The 20,701-nt window shown below is 39.9% G+C and overlaps 1 protein-coding gene across 1 annotated transcript; it reads right to left on the bottom strand.

The window, feature by feature from the left end:
* Window positions 1-897: 897 nt before the first annotated feature.
* PWP2 (PWP2 small subunit processome component) lies at window positions 898-20,204 on the bottom strand. Its single transcript, XM_076354922.1, has 21 exons — window positions 20,142-20,204; window positions 19,922-20,034; window positions 18,984-19,078; window positions 18,487-18,586; window positions 17,278-17,421; window positions 16,698-16,833; window positions 15,957-16,177; window positions 14,580-14,723; window positions 13,750-13,820; window positions 13,512-13,648; window positions 12,156-12,304; window positions 11,370-11,517; window positions 10,066-10,216; window positions 9,542-9,722; window positions 8,425-8,572; window positions 7,176-7,284; window positions 6,656-6,721; window positions 6,086-6,304; window positions 3,549-3,699; window positions 2,394-2,468; window positions 898-2,236 (listed from the first exon to the last, which is right to left on the bottom strand). The coding sequence occupies exons 1-21, from the start codon at window positions 20,157-20,159 to the stop codon at window positions 2,077-2,079; spliced, it is 2,736 nt and encodes a 911-aa protein (XP_076211037.1). The 5' UTR covers window positions 20,160-20,204; the 3' UTR covers window positions 898-2,076.
* Between the last annotated feature and the right edge of the window lie 497 nt (window positions 20,205-20,701).

Genomic DNA, 20,701 nt, shown 5'->3' with positions numbered 1-20,701 from the left:
AGCGCCCGCCCGCGCTGGGGCCTGCAGGCCCTCGGTCCCTTCGCTACCTCATTTAGTGATAGCAATAGTAGCAGTAGTAAAAAAAGTAAAACGCGCATGGGAATAAATCCTTGGGACTTGTTTTGAACACCAGCACCAGGCTCCTTTTGCAAGTGAGAGGGAGCAGCCACAAGGTGCGCGCAGCCTGAGCGCGGCAGGGGCAGGGGGAGCACACCAGTACAAGGGCAGCAAGAGGCTCCCGAGACTATAGCCGTTAATAAAAACAGGATAAACAAACCAACATCCTGCCTGCTACAGGTCATATAGTTTGAGAAAAGAATACAGTCTTTAAAAAAGCATGCAAAGACAACATGTATATGAAAACCAGTAAAGTGGATTAAGAAGTAACAACTATGTTATATGTCAGGTAACACGATCATGTTTTTCACGTTAGTTTAAGCACTTCAGTTTTACAAGGATCCCAAGACGGATTTTTCTTTTTCCTGCACTACTTCACTATTCAGGCTGGACGGGGCTCTGAGCAACCTGATCTAGTTGAAGATGTCCCTGCCCACGGCAGGGGGGTTGGGCTAGATGACCTTTAAAGGTCCCTTCCAACCCAAACCATTCTATGATTCTATGATACTTCTTCCCTACCCACCCATGCCTCCCTTCTACCTAGGGCAGAAAGCCTACTTTCTGCCACGGTAGGAGGAGGTGGCAGAGGGGTGGAGAATGACAAGCAATTCCAAATCCCAACGCAGTAACACACAGCATCTTCCGCGAGCACTGCTCCAGCCCACCCAGCTACTCCTTCACCCCTCCGAGACCCTGAAACACTGGCACAACCATGAACTGGACCAGCAACCGGAGATATTTTTAAACATTTTACCATAAGAAAAACAAAACAAATCACTTTGCTATGTTTTATTCAAGTGGCAAGTGCATATTTATTTTGTATAATGAAATTCTACAAACCGACTATATGTGCCCACTCTGTATTTTGGACTTTGTTTTTTCTTCAGCAGTTTTTAATATTCATACCTCTCCTCTCTTCCAAGAGTGGAAAGAGACCAGAAAACAAATCCAAAAGAATACACTGAAAAAATCAATTCTAGCTCATTATTAATATTTGCAGTATCTTCATTAACAAAGCCCTTTCAACATGTGGCTTGAAAGCATCACAAGCATGGATCTAGTTCTTTCTGTTCAGTACCTCACTGTTGCTATTAGCCAATTCTCATGCCAATTCACAAAAGCAAGGAAACCAAAAGTTTCAGATTTTCAAATGTTAATAAAAACATTTTAAAAAAACAAGACAAGAAAGGGCTTTCATGAGAGAAAGAAACATTTGTAACACGTTCTCTTACAGTTTAAGTTAGATTGAGTTAACAATTTCCAAAAAAAATTTTACTGCAGTATCTCAGATTAATTAATTAAACCCCTGCAGAAGTTACATAGCACAGTAAACTTTTTTTCCCATATTCGTTGTTACAGGTATATCATTTATCCTCATTATTGAAACTTCATCAGGTTTGGAAGCTATAGAACTAAGAAAAATGGGTCCATTTATTCCTAACAGTGTTCCAGTAATATGTACATAGTAAAACCAATTAAAACAACATTTGAAACAAGTTGAGAGCAATATGTAGACCTCCAATTAAGAATGACGTAAAAAAGGATTAAAAAAAAAGTCCATCACAAAGTATGACAAGACTGCATTACAAATAACTCACAATACTTAGTCTATGTACAATGCATTTGTCATAAAAAATGCACTTCTTCCAGTCATATTTCTGACTTCACTGATATAAGACTACATTTTTGTGTTACTTGAAATCAGGAAGAGTAAAAAAAAGATATCAATGAATCAAGAAATCAGTGCTGTCAAGCTGTTATGGCCAAAGGGTACACCAAATACACCACGGATGGCACTCTGTCTATCCTACATTTCACCCACTTCTATAACTCACATGTAACTCCATCCACACTGTTAAAAAGAGTTAAAATATGCCACTATGAGGGCCACTCACTCTCAGTGAATACCACTGCATAAAATTACTTTATCTTAGGTTTTCTCCCTCCCATGAAGAGTAACTAGGAACTAAGATTGTCTTTATGAACTTCTTGCATAAGATAATCACTGTCAGAATCCAAGTCGTCTTCATCTACCAATGTTTCTTCTGCCAGACGTTTCATGCCCCGCTGTTGTGAAACGGCCAATGCGTATTTAATATTGTAGATATTCCATTCGCAGCTGTAAAAATAAATAGCAACATGTTAGAAACAAGATTCCATTTTTCTCTTAAAAGAAGACTGTCTCGAAAGTTCCAATACCACGTTATCATCCCCCAAATTACTCCACGCTTTTGTGCAGGGTTTTGATTTAAGCTTTTAAATGTAACAATACATACAGTTTGGAAACATCTTCAAAATGACGTTGGATGCTTTTCTGAAGGAACTGAATCACAGGGAGCAGCTTCACTGACCTTGAACGGAGAAAACATGCAACTTGCAGTGCAATTTATATTTACATATGGATAGCTAGAACTTTTCTATATTCTCAAAATTTTAACAAGCATACATGCTAACTTTTAAACATGATCGTTTTAAGATAATAGTAAATAAACAAAAACTTTTTGCTTTTGACTCTGCCCCCAATGGTTATACTCAATACAAGTAATATTATTGCCAGAAATATTTTTTTTTCCTAATGTCACAATGCAGCTTGAAGAACTAATTCTGCTTGCTGTAATGATGACAGTTCCTTCCAGCTACTACAATACTTTCTGAACAAGGAATAGTTTGTTTTAAATCATCCTTTTCTACTTTATCAGCAACAAAAGGAGAAAATTTGTTCCAGTCATTTCAGTAACTAAAACATTAATACCCATGTTGAAGCAAGGAAGGAGTTACACAATGCACTGTTTCTTTAACCTGCAGGACTCCCTCTCAGATTGCCTCTCACTTAGCCTATTTTAAATTTGTAAATTTGCCTATTTTTGTTCCCAAAAGTTCATAAACTCAATACTGTGGGTGGGCTGAATATAATTCATATGGCAGGCACGTGTAGTTGTAAAGAACTATGTAGGAAAGCAGAATACTAACAAGCTAAAAGTGCATGCTGTAATCACAAGATAAATCTACAAAATGCAGTCAGTACCTGCACATTATCTTTCAGTTATATTTAATATGCGTAATTGTTTAAAAACACAATTGCCAAAATCCTATCACTCTTGAAATCTTTATGCATTTATAGGGTAAGCAAGCTATGCAGTTTTACCTGTAATATTTTAAAAATGTTTTTGCAATTTATCCTCACAAATCCTATTATGCATTCCAATTGTATTAAGTTGTAAGAAGATGTATTAAATTAAAATGTAAATTTTATAAATAAATGTAAATATTTAAGTAATATTTCTTAAATATACATGTAATAAATGTAAATTAAGTAGTTTTAATTGTTGTATATGCATCTATCTAGAATGTCGGTAACTGTTAATTAAAAACCTCAAACCGACAGGTATTTTAAAATGCTTGTCAGCTTTTTGACTTTCACAATATCTCACCTTGTTTTCAGTTTCTGCCCATGCAGCATGAGCAACTTATGAGCCCAAATAAGATAGAACTCTAAATGACAAGATATCTCAAATGCAGAGGCCAGGAACTCCAATACTTTCTCCACGTACAGGTCTGGGAGTGATGAACAGACAACATCAACTGTGCAAAAAGAGAAAAAAAGCCCACAGACATCAGAGTTGGATTACTATCTGGAATAACATGAAAGAGACCATAGGAAAGCATATAGGGAAGGAGAAGAAAGCACCCTCTTGGAAACTATTTGATATTTAATATTGTATTTCAGGGTACAGTACCACAGTCTCTCAGGAGGCAAGTCTTTCCTCTTTGAGCCTTCCAATCACTACTGTATTTAAAAGCAAGAACTTAACTCCCCCCCTCCCCAAGTTCTTCCTCCTACCAGAATACTCTCCCCACCTTCTCTCCTTCAGAACTTTTACTTCCATCCTTTCCTCCTCTTTCGGTGTAACTAGACTTTATTGAAGTTGCTTCTGACTTCATACGAATTTCTGTATTCAGTGGAACTAGTTAGGCATAATAATCAGAGGCAATAAAGGCTACTTGTCAAGATAGCAAAGTCGCCTGCTCACAGAGGAAGTGTCTGAATGCTGTTAGTAATTGCGCAGCACAAAGCAGCGCGATTTATAAGCATTCAAAATAATCTCACATGTAACTATGATGACCTCATTATATATAAACTCTCAAAAATAATCAACTCCTATTTTCTGCAGCCCAACTGGCCTACGTAACATTCAACAGTGAAAAAAAGTTTTCTGCTTTTAAAGAAACAGGCACACATTCATTCTGTTAACAGTGGATTACAACGCCTGAAATTTCCATGCCTCATCCTCTGCTTCTGAGGTTTTGGCACCTGCCTATTTACCCAGCGTTGCCTGGGTACATGGAGTTTTGGTTAACTTCAGTAAAAGAGAACTAAGTTTTGCCAGACAGAGGCAAACACCATTATGCCAACGCAGGTATGCAAAAGGTGGTTTACCCTGACATGCGTAATTATCAGGCTTGCTACCTAGGGAATAAGGTAAGAAAACCCTACAAAGCGGTTGCCTTGCAACACATCTGATTTCAGACTCGAGCATGTTTTGACTAGATAAAAGGAATTTTTATTTGTTACACGTGAAACACTGGAAGGAAATAAATACTTTTTACTGGGGCAACAACACTGAGGTAAAGGTAAGAAAATATACTTTAGAGTTACTATGACAGAACTGTTAATGAAGTTATGAAGTTAAGTAGAATACACTACTGAAAGTTTATTTTTAAGGTCGTGTCTACCATCTATAGCTAATGAATGTGCACATTAGTTACCAAAATGATGAAAGGGGGCTAAAGAATGACTTCGGTATATGTCCTCCAAAGCTGAGCGACATCTTACCTGTTTCTTTTGTCTCTTGACATGTCACAACTGTGAAAGCATCTGTCTCTTGTTAAAAAGAGTTTGGCACTTAACTAATAATCTGTTTGGTTTGTGCGAACACAACCCTCTATAAGGACCATATTTACATTTGTTTAGAAGGATGAATTTCACAAACACTGTAAGTAAAGGAACAAAAATCATCAGAACTTCAAAGGGCTGACAGTTGCAGAGTTGCTCCAAATTTTGGCAGTCCAAAGCAAGACTAATTTAGAGCAGCTGGCACAGAGCTTTATCCAGTTGAGTGCTGAACACTTCCACGGATGGAGACTCCACTACCTCCCTTGTCAACATGCTGCAGTACTTGACAACCCCCAACATATTTATTGTTTTTAATATCTAGTTGGAATTTCCCATGCTGCGAGAGGTCTGTTGCCTCTTGTCATATCATTGTGCAACTCCAGGTCTGGTTCTGCCTTTTTTCTAACATCCCGTTAGGCACCTGAAGACAGTAAAAATATTCCCCTTCTCTTCTAAAGACTGAACAAACCCAGCTCTCTTAAGCCTCTCCTCAGCTGTCATGCACTCTGGCCCTCCAATCATTTTCCAAGCCCTCCATCAGATGCTCCAGACTATCAATGTCTTTCTCGTACTGGCGAGCCCAAAACTATGCACGGTACTCCTGATGTGCTCTCACAAGTGCTCGATAAAGAGCACTGATTGCTTTTCTCAAACTGCCAACTACATCCTTGGTAGTACAGCCCAGCATCCAGTTGACTGCCTGAATCATGCAGGCACACTGCTAACTCATGTTAAATTTGCTGTGCCCCTCTAACATCGGCTGCTTCTGAGAACTGACATCCAAAAAACTTTACCTGCATATCCAGACCTGATCAAATTCCATGTTCAAAAGTCACTCGATGAACATGCAGTAAAATTAAAACATAAGTTAACACCGAAGAGCCTACTTTTTTTACAGAAGACTATCCCTTCCTCTTTAGTCTTCAGCTACAGTAAAGTCCTTAAATATCAATGTTGTAACTCCCCTCCCTGCCCCGCCCCGAGCTAAATTCTGCCCTTTACACTTCAACTTATTTGGCTTACACATCTCTGCTAACAGCTAGCTCAGTCAAATTTCATGGAAGATCCACTTACTTTCATTGCTAGGTACAGCCTCTATGACCTCCTGAATTAATTTCTTCTCATTCAGCTTGAAGGCCATGATGATAGCCATAGTGTAGTCCTTCTGATGCAGTGTTTTGCGTATATTGCTGGGTGTGACATCAATATCCAGCTCAAAAGGATCAAAAATTAGCCCAGAGTCCAGTGAATAGATAAGAAGACCCTCTGTGGTGGTGGCTGCCCAGCTTCGTCCTAGAAGAGAAGTAACAATATTTAAGAACAAAGCTGGGTTTTCTAGGATAGAAACAAGATGACTCTTCACTGCTTACAAGAGTGGCTAAGACTGAAAACCATGCATCATTGATGGACCTGTCAGCAATGACGATGCTTGTAAAAACCACCAGCTGACAGTGATGTACACTTAAGTTTCCTAATTATCCACTGAACAGGAAACTAGACTAGAAACCTAGCAGCATTGTATAACATCTGGAGAGACCATCTCCAAGGCATTTGTACTTCATTATTACTCCTCTAATGCTCTACTCTTTTGCTTGTTTTATATGGAATAAAAAAAAAAATCCTACATTAATTGTCAATACTCACCTGTAGGAGAGAATCGCAGGCAAGTTACTCTTATTTCTGGTTTAAAGTGTCGGTAACTCATGTCACCTAAAAAAGAAGTTTAGAAGTGATTTACCAAAAGTTCACAGTCTAGCTATCAACTCTAACTATGCTGTTATCATTATGCTGAAGAATAACGCGTAACATGCCAAAACCTGGCAGAGTTAAAGACAAGGTGAGTAAAGGACAGTCCATGTCCAAGAAATCTTACAGCTAAAATAAGTGGTGGGACTGAATTTTGCTCTTTGAAAATGAAATCAGGACTGCTGGGTTCCATACCCAGGAGACCACAGTACCTCCCGTTTCCTGTCGCTTCTACTATGCAAAAGGACCCACCCATACAACTCGTGTAACAGATCCCTGCAGCTACAGAACGTTCAGGTAATACTAACTTTAAAACTGAGCTGAACAATTCAAACCCTTCTCATCTGGTATCGACTCTACGTCAAAGATTTTGATCCACATAAAACTAGTAACAAGACGGCAAAGCCAAAAGCCGTACCTCTTTTTACTCCAGGAAGAGGAATGGCAACACCATCTTCACCTCCAGCCCCTTCATCGATCAGAGCCATGCTGCCAAATTCCGTCATTTTTCTCCGATCTAAGTACTCCTAGAAAAACATGTAAGTTCCATTCACTGCACTGAATCTCCTCTCAAACATCTGTATTAGCTGAAAATTCTCCATAACATTCAGCAGTTATCTAGTGATTATTTCTTTGCACTTTCTTCCAAAAGTTTCTCCAAAATCATGGAGAAAACTGTCAATTTCACAACAGCAGGCAGCAGTGTCCGACCGCGGATGAGAATCAGACTGCTTCACTCTTAAGGCCTCAGAACAGCACAACTCAGTTTAGACTGCGGTTTCACATTATTATATTGTTGTTCTACTTAAGAGATGCACTATTTCCTCAGATGCAGCCCTACCCTCCCTCCCCCTCCATAACTGTACCATGCTAATGTAAGGGCTGTGTAGCCACACAGCTATGCAAATAATGTTTTAGGGACCTCCCTGCCCCCCATTTTTAAACACCCACCCCCTCCAGGATTCTTTTCCAGTTGGCACACTTCTGGTATCCTTTTTAAGCCACATGCTGAGCTATGCTAGCACAACAGAGGGCAGCAGAGAAACGAAGGCTGCTTCACAAACCACTGCTGTCAAAGAAATATACTTGGAACCACAGTCAAATACAGCCCGACACGAACACTGGAACAATCATCATTCTTCCAGGTAAGGGGATGTTAAGAAAGGTTACTGGAATTTTTACCTTCTGATGCTTTTCATCATTCATTTTACTTTTAAAGGAATTTAATTTTGCATTTGGCAACGTTCAGAAACCAAGTTTGTAAAGGTCAGTGATGATGTTCTGCGTCCTCAATAAAATCCTTTATCTCTTTGCTAACACAAGCAACTGACACCCAGGGAAAGTTAGCTTAGTACAAAATATTGATCATTTAAATTTTCATATTTTCTCTTCAATTTTAAGTGCCAACTGACTTAACTATGCTTAAGAGTTCTGCTCATTCAATACAAACACACTGCAATCTGGCAAGACTCTAGCTAGCTGCATGTCAGGAATTAATTTTGTTTCCCGAGAAGTATTTCCTTAGCACTCTCCCGCACAAAACCAAGAAAATGAACCCATGCTTAACAAAACATTCATGAATCCCACTTAAATGAGATGTTACACCAAAACAAAGTATTGGGGGTGGAGAGGGGAAATGAAAAAACCTGACCTCTGTGGTCACATACCTCCATTGCATCTAAAGAAAAGTTGCATGAGATTTCAAATTTTTTCATAAGAATCTGTTCCTTGACATTATATATACAGACAAATTTTGACAATCCACCCGCCAAAACAGACTGACCATCTGCCGAGTAACACAGAGTAGTAAAAGATCTAGTAAAGAAAAAGAGAAAGTAGTTAATTTCACTGCCACATCTGAGCTAAAAGACATGAGTACAGTGTGAAGACACAGACCATTCCATGGAAAAAGTGGAGATCTTCATTCACACAATATGTACTTAACACACAAAACCATTTACCACAAACAAGTACTTGGTGCTTTACTATGAATCACAAACAATTTAGAACTTCAACAGCTTTTTGAAGTACTTCCATACTTCTGATTCTGAGTCGCAGCTCAATGAATGAGCTCTCAACTACACCCTACACAACACTAAGGATGGTCAGAAGAGCTAGAGAAAAGCCAACGTCATGGCATGTTTTAAAGACATGGTTGAGAGCTCATCACCAAAAAAATACTTTTTTTTTTCTTTTCCCAAAAAGTCATTGTTTCCTTTTTTCATTTTGTTTTGAGGGGGAGCAATACAGAAAAAAAAAAGAGACTCAAGGGAAAAAGAGAAAAATGAAACACATGACTTCTATATTATGCTTTTTGACAGTACACAAATTCAACTTGCCTTTAAACATTACTTCACATGACTAGTAACATGTAATAAAACCCACAGCGTATTTACTTTTTTTAAAAAATGTAACAGTTTCTACATACCAGTAGTTACATACTAGTACCTACGTAATAAGATATCCACTCAAAAACCTATCACATTTGGCCAATGAACAACTTGTCACGAGAAGCTTAATATTATGCTGGCAACCCACGTTTATAACTGACGAAAAAGAACAGATGCTCAGAATGATGCTGATCAGTGGGTGAACACAGCAAAAGACAACAAGGATCCATCCAGATGTCAAGTCAGGCAGTCTTTTAAAATCCAACATCAGAACCAAAATATTTGAACAGCAGATGCACTCTGAAATCTTCACGTAAAAACCAAATGGAAAGAAACAATTCAAAAGCAAAAGCCAGTGTGGCACCCTCTTTTCACTGCGATCTCATTTACTTACTTTCCCTTGGCTGCTTGTTTGGCAGTAATTTTATCAAGCTCCTTCCTTCCCATCTGAAGATCATGCCTTCCCTCAATTGAGCCAGTTTGCACTGCATTTTCATGATCCCAAAATGTTATCTGTCCATTCAAAGCAGCAACTGCAAGCTCCTTGCCGTCAGGCCGGAAAGCAACAACAAGAACTGCAAAGAATTTAATTAACAGTTAAAAATGCAGTCAGATCTTTTCCTAAGAAAATACCCTATATTTTTCTAGGATCTTATCTCAACTATCAGAAAAAGCTTAAGAGTAACAAGTATGACTGTACGTCTTCTCTGGACAACATACAAATGTTCGGCTAATCATAAAGCTAGAGCTAGTATTAAATATAAAAGATTTCTTGCACTGCTAAGTACTATAGAGAACTATCTCAACTTTTGGTTTTCATTACCAAGAATGAGGCTTGCTGTATTTGACACGTTCTGTTGTTCATTCTTGAAATATTTTGATATTTTTATATTTGATATAAGATGAAATAAAGGTTACCATCCGAGTTCAATATTAGTGTCTCCTTAGTTCTCCAGCTGTCTAACATATCCCATAACTTGACAGTTTTATCCCAAGAGGCACTAGCTAGAACACATTTCATTGGGTTAAAGGACAAACTGCTGATGGGGCCCTCATGACCTGATAAGACCTAATAAAAGAAGAAAAGATAAAATGGAATTAGGTGAAAGAAACTGAAATACATGTAGTCTGCATTCAGTAAACTCTAAATGTAACAATGAAACCATGCCTAACTTGTCCACACATGCTTGAGGTCACTTTTGGACATGTAGCATGATACATATCAGTGATTCTCAACTTTTTATTTTCAGAAGTTTTAAAAAAATTCACAGAAGTGCTAGCCACTCTTACGCACACATATAGTCTCTTTAGAGACCAAGACTTAGGAACACGGTGTGTTTTTTTCCCGCCTTCTTATCAGAACAATCAGACCAACTATGAAAAAGCAAGTCATTGCTCTGAGAATTCAGCTGAAAACATTTAAGAAAAAACACTAATAAAAACTGTGAATAATACATGATTCTTATGGCATGGAGCTCCTACTCCTCTCAGAAGAAATCAAGGAAAGAAACTAAACTCAAAACTCTGGAGAGCCACTCAAGTATATGCTGAGTTACTATTAGTTATCTGTATTCAACAGCTATGCCAAATTAAACACAGGAATCGCTGAGTTCATCTACTTGTGCAAGGTGTACACTATGCTTAAGAATTGGAACTAGCAAGTGAGCTTGATTTGCTCAGAAGTAGTGTCCCTCCTTTATTACATCTACTCTCAAGAGAATGCATTTCAAACTAGCAGCAAGACAGTGGGGATTTAACTTAATAGTTTTCTCGCCCTACACAATAAAAACCTGCTACACAAGAAATCATGTCCCTGCTCTGCTCCAGCAAAACTGTCCATGAAATCTGTATCGATCTTAGGACAGCACGTACAATTTCTTCATTACCTGCAGAAAATATATAGAAAAGAACATCTCTGAATAACTACTGGAGGAAAGACTCACATGCCCATGTGTTAGCTCGGCAATACTGATGTTACTTCATCAGCTAGGAAGAGCTCATTACTCAAAAATTCTAAAAACGATTTCTCACTCAAATCCAGGATGGCCTCCATGCAATAAATCAAAAATTGCTGAGAATAACATAGTGTAGCTCCAGTTCTTGAATATAACAAAACACTTCATGTTGTATTAAAACCCTCCGACTAATCCCAAAGTTACTTAGTATCATCACGATCTGTATCATGTGTTAAATTCAAGCCCTCCAACATTGTAGGTCCTTACATCCAGCAGTCTTCCACTCTGCATTGACCAGATGAATATTTCAAAGGAATCCTGGGAACCAGCTGACACAATCTCACCACTGGAGTCCACAGCTAAACAAGAGAACTGACTTGGTCGTGGAGATGTAAAGGTACGGAAATTGCGGTACCTGTTGTAAACGTGAAAATAAATTATGAGAACATTTTAGGTAGATTTAAACGTGTTTTACGAACATATTTAAAAAAGGATTTAATTTTACTTGTAAAGTCTTTTAAGCTATCCACAGAAAAAATATTCTTCGTATAAAATTAGATGCAATGCCTTAGCATGATTCCAAGACTCAAAAAAGGTACTATTAACTCTGCAGAAGTAACAGACAAAAATACTCAAACAGAAGAGCTTTCTTCTATTACATAGCGTACGTTCATTCTTTAGAAAACACGGGCTTGTTTACACATCCAGTTCTGTACACAGTTGTATTACAATGGCTCAACCACTAAAACTATGGCAAACGTTCTGTTAGACGGATGCCTTCTCCCCATTTGAGTAGTAGAGCCAGACAATGATCTTAATGGATTTCCAGCTTCTCTGAGAAAAGTTCTTCCAGAATTTCTTTACAGAAACTGGATGAAGTGACAGGATTCCTAATTACTATCTAAATTTGAATCAAAGGCTGAACCAAAAATCAATAAAGCAGTACTCACATTTGTGCAACTTCAACCCGAAACAAGCAATCAGCAGCTTGCTGTATTTTGGGGGGTGAAAGCTTAAGACTAAATGAGACACAAAAGCTTTATAAAGAGTTACCTGTGTAGATCAAAGGCACGCACTGTTCCATCTAGGGAAGCACTCAAAATGACATAACCGTTGGAAGTAAAAGTCACAGCAGTTACACCACTGGTATGTTCTGTAAAAGTGACAAAACAAAAGCTGCTTGAAGTGTTCCACACTTTCACCTGCAAGAGAGACAAGAAAAGCCTTCTTAGCACCTCCATCATCAGTTCAGAGAGGAAGTAAGGGTAAGGCAGCAGAAGAGTAAAGAAAAGTTAGTCCTAAAACTCTGCAAGAGCATAAAGGACTTTCAGTACCATCAGTGAGGAATTCTGTGCAAATGAGACAAACAGGGCCAGAGCTTATCATTAAACCCCTAAAGACACATATACCACATGAAAATCTAAGTGGAGAGAGACACAAAAAAAATTTAAAACAAAGCTAATTTTCAAGGAAAGCTGTAGCACTTGGTGAGCATCTCAGGCTCCCAAGCTTTGGACTGTCCACTAATAAGACAAGTGTCAAATTCAAAACCAACTGCGAAGCCATTCCAGAAGTTACAATTAAGATGTTATTTCAATCTTTTTTCAAACAAAAATGTTATGCGTTTAGCTACCTACAGTTTGAGACTTCTGGGGTTTGGCCAATTTTAAATCTGAATGGCAGAAACCATGAAGTGGCAGGTCTTTTTTCTGACATTCAGAAGTTTTGATAGGAAACAAGATACTATCTTTGTCCCATTGATGTGCCAAGAGATTGTGGGATTACTCCACAAAACATCTTTAAAAAAAAAAAGTACACGTACACCTAGCCTACCACTTCAATACAAGTCAACCATGAGGAGAGAAGCTAATTTTTCTTTTAAATAGCAAGCTTCTGCAATGGTACATTTCAGAAAAATCTGTTTAGGAATTGCACTTTCATAAATAATTTGAAATTAATTTTGCATCAAAGCCACTTATTAAAAGGGCATGAATTCGCTGACATTCATTCATCCCAAAGTATCATGGAAACACTACAAGCATACATAAATTAATATTTGATGAATTAGATATTTTTGTGTTTACGGTGACTGCATACATAAATTAACATTTGATGAATTAGATCTTTTCGTGTTTATGGTGACTGCAACTATAATAATTAAAAAATGATCTGCTAAAAAGCATATGTGATGCAATTTGCAGAGGATACTAGTAACAGCAAATCAAAATATATACGTGCTCTAGAGAGAAAAATCAAAACATTTAAGCGAGGACAAAAAATTATTACTTTATATTAAGAAAAATATGTATTGGTTACACTAACAGAGCTTTCTACATGAAACGGAAATTCAAGCTGCTTACTATGTTATTAAGACTTAAGTTCATATTTCAGTGACACTGTATCACTTACTTTCCCATCCTCCCCTCCAGTTACTATGTATTGTCCATCTGGAGAATATGCTAACGAAACCATGCTGTTGAAATGTCCCTGCTGCTTCAGCACGTAGGACTCGCTTTGCCATTCCCACACCAGGAGCTGACCCAAACCTATAAACACATGAGAAGAATTAACCAGAATTATGAACACAATGATGAGACTCTGCAAATGCAAGCCACAAAACACACAGAGACCAAAAAAATTTACAAACCTGAACATCCAAAGGCAATCCAGTCACCAGTACAGTTGATAGAAATCGAGGCTATCCTTTGGTCTGAAATACTGAAATAAGAGAATTACCCAATAAACAAACTTGTGTTTTCATGCCTTCTGTGATAAAACTTCAAATCTAGGGTTTATTTCCTCTGTTCAAGCAAGTCTTTGACGACTTTACTGAATTTCTGTATCACTGTAACATCAAAAGCAGCATACATGTTCTTTCCTTTACTATAGTCAAAAACATCAAACAGACAATACTGCCTTATTCGGAATGAAGAGAGACTATCTACATCCCAAAGACATACTTGCCAGCACCAAGTAAAACTCCCCACATTCAATTAAAAAAAAAAAAAAAAGTAGTATTTTATTTATACAGGGAAATTATGCATTCTTTAGCTTGCACCATGCAGCCATGGAAAAGAATTATGGTTTTATTTTTCAACTTACCAACAATTTACAGATAATTTTACATATACAGAACTTTTATTTTCAGATACTATCTTTATCTTCTACAAAGAAACTGACAACATGAAGTCCAAAGCATTGAAGAAATCTATAGCCGACAACTAACTACTCAGGAGTTCCTAATTCAGACCTCACTTTTCCATAATAAGCTATGGAATGGAGTTGTACGGTATTTTAAGTCTAAATATGATTCTGCCCTTCCAGAAATTACAATACTAAATAGATACTCATGTTTAAGATTTTTGTGCTCTGATTACTCATCCTTCACTACTAAACGTAGTGTGTTCTCAGCCAAACAAACAAACCAACCCCACACACAAAACCAAACCAAAAAACAACCACAATCCCATAGCTCACCTCAAGGAGTGGATCAGATTGAAATCTGGAAGCTCATGGAGGTGAAAGATTCCAGAGGCAAAACCAGTGACTAAAAGGTGTGTTTTCTTGTGATAAGCTGCAGATGTCAGGTTATTAAAGTCTCCCTCTTTATTGAAAAAATACCTGGCATCAAAGAAGTAAGAAATAAAGCAAACAATGCAGAAGAAAAGGATGCTGTTATAGTTGCATTTCAATATAGGTCAAATATTTTCATCAAGGTATCCTACAATAAAACTAAAAAGCAGTAGTTCCAGGAATTGCTAAATATATGTACTTTACATAGCTAGCCAATTCTCTTCTTTTCCTCAATGTTTACAGCTGCTACAGTAATCTGATTATCAAAAGTGACACTTGATCACATGCAATGAAAGGGACTAAAAGTTAACCTCAGAGGAACGCGTTGTGCATTTCCTTTCAACCATCTAATACCAATACGGGTGACTCATGAATTCACTGGTTATCCTATACGTGAGTCATCTTACAGAGGAAGGAATTGAAGCAATAGTCATAAATATTATACACCTGGTGAAGAAGGTTTCTGCAGTTTCTTTGTAGCTATCTCTCTTACTGGAACTAAACAGATAAGCACCACATGACGATCAAATAAAAGAGCATCTGAACATTATCCAAGAGTTGTACACTCCAAATTCCTTCAGTCTGGTAGTGATGTTCCCTGAGGCTAATTCCAACCTGGGTTGGGGTAGGGTACTTTCTTTATGCTTCCTTTACAGTCAGAAAAACTGAGAACAGAAGCCTGATGTCAGGTGTTCCCAACTGGCCCCTACATGCATTCTGTCTCTCCCTCACTCCACTGACAAAAGATTGCCTATGAATGTTATCCTTCTTCAAGCAAAGCTAAATGCTGTGACTATCTTAAAACTGGATTATTCTTTGTAATAGAAGTCTCCTTTGATGTGGACAGATAGGGAGATCCTTCAGGAAGGCATCTCCAAGTAGTTTACCAGAGAGGCTGATGAGCTATCTTTATCAAACGTTGCTGGCACCTCTTGAAGTCAACCAATCTCTTCTCCTCTATACTTAGAGGATACTGTACTAATGATCTCCTTACACTTTTTGAGTTTCAAACACTAAAACATACACCATAAGTCAGTATTTCTTATATTACTAAAATTACACTGACTTGTTATTCTGAAGGTGAAGGGTATCGCCCTTCATATAGTCAAGATATGACAAAAAGGTGTTCTACTGAAACTATTTAAAATGGTATCTATAGTAAATTACTAAATCCTGGGCAGAGTTTTATACTGCTTTGCATGAGTGATAAGGGGTGAAAAAAAGCCCAATATAGTAAATCCCCATAACAACTCTGTCTTTGGAAAACTGAAAATCACTTACTTTGCAACACGTGAATATTTAACCTTATCTCTAGTCTCTTGCTCATTTGGATTGGCTTTCCCACGAATTTCTTCACCCTTCGGTTCTTCAAGAAACTCTTCATCATTTTTTTCTGCATTCTCTTCCCTAGCTGCATCTTTAGGGGGCATGGGCTTCAAACCATCGAGCTCTGTATCACACTGCCACACACAGAGAGCTGCATCCTGGCTAATTGTGTACAGCTAGAATACAAACACAAACATACGATTATCATGTAATACCTATGTTTTGTACTCTGCTGTCTTGTTACGAATATAGAATTGCAGAAAGGTTAGCAAGTCTGCACTCTAGGATAATGTATTACTTCGACCTCTGGAATTCAAAGTGCTTTGATCTGGAAAATTCTCTTGTCCTGAGAAACTGGTGATTTACTCTACCTGCCCTCAGAGAAATTTTGAAAAGACCAAAGGCAATTTGGTTACCAGTTGGCATTACAGCTAATTTTTTTTTTTTCATATTTACAACTATAACTTTTTGGAGGAGCAATTTTAAATAACTTACTCTGCTTTTAAAGTTTACTTCTTCAAATGTTCACGGAATTGTAAACTCCTGATCACAGCAGAGGAGCCGAGAGACATACTACTTACGCATTTTCTAAATTCTGAGATATTATCAAAATAGTCAGCATCCTTACCTACAGGTAAGATTCTGCTTCAACTATTTTAATATTAAAATTCAAGAATGTTGTGTGATTATACATACATCTAGACTGTTCTCTTCAAAAAAGCAGGCTACTATTATATCCTTATGCCCTCCAAGCGAGTAGTAGATCAAGTTTGCCCATCGTTCTGCTCCAAACACCCATGTAGACATGTCCTTGCTCCCTACTGCAAAACACCTACAAAAGAAAAGGCAATTTGAATTAGAACACTGGTTTGCAAAACTCTTCACTGGGTGGAGAACGTTCTGAATGGGAAGACACCAGTCACCACTTTACACACAACAGTTGTAAACTGAGGTTGGCAACTCTAGCAAAGGTAGATGGGATTAAACACATTCAAAAGGTCAACCATGCTCACATTCCTGAGATATGTTCCTTTTATTGATCACTAGGCATTTTTAAGCAAGAATGCATTGTTGATCCCTAACACATGCATATTTTATACTTTCTGGTCTGCCTAATTATAGTATTTTTTTAATTCAAGATAGAATTAGAAACAGAAGAGCCAAAAAGAATTTTTAAAGCTAGTACAATATTTCAGGCCAAAGAAAATGGACTGTAACATGCATACAAATATTAACAATGTGAGCAGGTAGACAGTGCTTTAGTTTAACAACTCACTTGGAATCATCAGTCCAGTCGATACAAGTTGTTTCATCATATGGACCGTAATAAGTTTTGTCCAGAACAAACGCATTAAATTCTCGTTTCCTCCCAGGAGCATGGTACATAAGAGCAACATTGTCTTTTGTAATTACAAATTTCCTGTCATATGGGGGGAAAAAGTATAATTGCACACAAAGCTGTTAAAGCAAACAATTTTTCAGTACAGACTGCAATACAACAAAACAAGACAATATTAAAAAGGTTTCTGCGTTACTGAAGTGATAAATATGGACTGCTTTTGAATTAAAAACAGAAAGTTATTTGCAGATTGATACTATCCTCCAGCTTCATGAACGCAGGTATACCTAACGCATTATAAAACAGAAGACCTTCAGGAAAAATCACTTAAGTTGAATAATGAAATATTTATTCTCTAATTCTCACAACGGAAGGAAAAGTTCAAATATTCAAAACAGGATATTCTATTTCAACCTCTCTTCACCTCCATATATTGGCCACTTTCACAAACACAAAGCATCTGCATCCCTGTTACACATATCCTCTGATCTGGTCCTGTTGCCAGTACAATTCCCTAACACAGAACTGTGACTCCAACTTTCAAGCAAAATCAAGCAAAATCTCATTCATGACCACTTTAAGTCAATCCAACTGAGGAATGCCGCCAAAAGGCAAACTCCGCACTTTTTCCTCTCACCCTTCTGACACCTCTAACATTTCTGTCACCATGCAGTGACCATGCAGTCAAGGGACGTGAAAAGAGGCACTTGATTCAGAGAACTGCCTCTTTCAGTAGCGCAGTTGTCTTAGACTAACCCAAGTCAGCAGTGAAGCTGCATTGCCACGAGTGCCATCGTGCAACTCTGAAGCACTGATTGTCCCTCCCGTGGGCTCTTTCACCTTACCCACGATACGTAAGGACAGCGAAGACTCACAGCAAATCTTCTATGTTTCTAAGAGTTCCACCATAGACAGACAACATCTGTGACAGGCAACTTTCCAGCTAGTATCTGCTTCCAAGGCTTTGCTTTTCCTCCTTCCTTTCCCTCTCAACTTTACAGATAAAGTGACTCTGATCAGCAAAAAATCTCCCCTATGTTAATCAATAGGTATCATCTCCAGACTGGTCAGAACGTCTTAATAATTACAACGAGTTTATGGGGTAATTTCTGTTGGTTTGTACTAAAGCATGCACATTTTACTTACTTGCCATCAGGGGAAAAGCTGACACTGTGAACTGGCTTGTGAAAATAAAAGTGATGTATCACACATTTACCGATCAAACTGACAAGCAAGGCAGCTCCCTCTGTAAGGACAGAAAAAGAAGGATCATGGAAATAATCCAGTTCCCAAAGAAACCACAACCCTAGCAAGCTTAGCTTCTTTCCTTAAAGAGGGGAGGAGAAAAAAAAGGAAGAAAAAAAAAAAAAGTACCTCCTCAGAAACTTTTCAAGACAGTGTGCGTAACGTTATTAAGAAGAAACATACAATCAAAATTACAAGTCACTTGCTAAATTCTGTAAATAAGTTATTTTTAAGTGCTGTAAATAAAGACACCTTCCCCTGAAATTCTAACATAATTTTCAAAGCAGAGCACTTGTAATTTGTGTTAAGGTTGAATACCTAGCAATACAGACTTTCCTCTTCAGCCTGTATTTTTATTTCATTCTTTTATGAAATAAATGCCTCCTTTACGAAAGTACCTTCATCAATTAGTATGGCAAGACTTCCATCTGGAGAGAGCCCCACGCACACAATATTAAGCCGTGTAGCCAACGGGAATGTCTCACACTTATTACTGCAAGAAAAAGATAAAACGGTGAATTGGGTACAAGGATGTAGAAATAATAGTCATCTTTGGCATCAGTAAAATATGGTTTGATACCTATGTTAAAGGCACTGAAACAACTTAGATGTAAAACCCCCACGACTTTCTTTAGCTGCCACAATCCCATAAACACCAACTACGTAAGAGATAGGCTCCTGACCAGAATCCTTATAATGGGCATCAATCACAACTCTGGCCTATAGGAAAAGGCAGATGACAGTCTAGGCTTTGCCGTGTATGAGAGACAGTACAAGACAGAAGCACACAAAGAAACTATATGACTAAATCAAATCCAAGCCATTTTTTCCCCCTTTGTTTCTAAAACACATCTTTACATACTACTTATGCTATTCTCCCCACAGACCTACGTACAGAAAACCTGCACCGTGCAACACCTCGAGAGTTATTCTACTAGGCAGGCTTCTACCTTTCAACGCTAAGCCGGAAACTTTTCAGGACATTTTGGGAAGGCAAACCATTTTTGAGAACCCCAGCCCGTGCCAGCTGCACCCCCACGCCCCGCAGCGCGCTCGTCCTTTCACGTAGGACTGCGGGAGCCGGCGGTGCGGGCTGCACCGTTCTCCTCCCCCGCGCACTGTGGACAACGCGGACTTGGCTGCCCCCGTGCCGCCCTCGGGCCGGGCTCCACAACCCCCTGCGAGCTTTACTCCCACCCCCCAAAAAAACGTGCCGGCAGTACCAGGCCCTTCTCCCCTCCCCCCCGCCGGCAGGCGGCCCGGGCAGAGGCTGGCGGAGTGCTAGGCCGGCGGGCCTGAGGGGGGAGGGAGGGGGCAGAGGCTGGGGCTCGCTTACTTCTTCAGGTCGAAGACGGAGATCCTGTTCCCGACGGGGCTGATGAGGGCGCTGCCATCGCGGGTGAAGCTGAGGTTCCCGCGGCGGTACACGGTGCCCAGCAGGCCGGAGAACTGCGAGGGGAGGAGGGGGAAGGAAAAAAGCAGTGGCCGGTTAAAGGAGCAGGGAGAGGAAGGCAGGGGCCGCCGTCCCACGCGGGCGCCCGCCGCCGGGCACTCACCCGGTACGCGAACTTCATGGCGGCGGCGGCCCCACGTGGGGAGCGCGTGGAACCGCTGCCGGCAGGCGTAGCCACGGAACAACGGCGGCGACGCAGGGGCGGGCGCGCGGCGGCCCCGCGCGTGCGCTCGGCGAGGAGGCGGCGGTGGCTTCCCGCCGTGGGCGGGGCCGGGCCGGGCCGGGCGGTCGGTGGCGGGCGGAGCCGCCGGTAGCGGGCGGAGCCGCCGGCAGCGCGGCGGGCGGGGAGCGCGCCGCAGAGGCCGGCCCTCCCCTCCGGCGTTACGCGGTAGAGGAGGGGAATCGCTGCCGGAAAGACGGGCGGGCCCCGCGATGAAGCGCGTCCGGCGTTCTCGGTCTCCCCTTGCCCGCACGCGCTCCTTGGCGCAGGCCGTGCCGTCACCTGGCCGCTGCAGCCAGGGCCGTTGTTGGCGAATTCGGCCGTCGTCGTCTCTTGTCAGGGTAGCGCCGTTGGGCCCGCGGCTCCCGGCCGTGAGAGGATCCAGGGGGGCCAAAGCGGGAGCGTGAACGAGTGCCGAAGCCCAGGCGGCGGGCCGCGCCTGT

The sequence above is a fragment of the Aptenodytes patagonicus genome, chromosome 1, assembly GCF_965638725.1.
Source record: "Aptenodytes patagonicus chromosome 1, bAptPat1.pri.cur, whole genome shotgun sequence".
NCBI lineage: Eukaryota > Metazoa > Chordata > Aves > Sphenisciformes > Spheniscidae > Aptenodytes > Aptenodytes patagonicus.
The sequence above is the reverse complement of the archived record's forward strand: the minus strand, read 5'-3'. Positions and strand labels throughout refer to the sequence as shown.

What these genes read in the sequence shown, in the direction of transcription:
- PWP2 (XM_076354922.1), bottom strand. An exon ending in AAATATTCACGTGTTGCAAA is followed by an intron (nt 14,724 to 15,956) that starts GTAAGTGATTTT and finishes CTTTGATGCCAG; the next exon opens with GTATTTTTTCAATAAAGAGG. An exon ending in GGCTGTACCTAGCAATGAAA is followed by an intron (nt 3,700 to 6,085) that starts GTAAGTGGATCT and finishes CTTTTTGCACAG; the next exon opens with TTGATGTTGTCTGTTCATCA.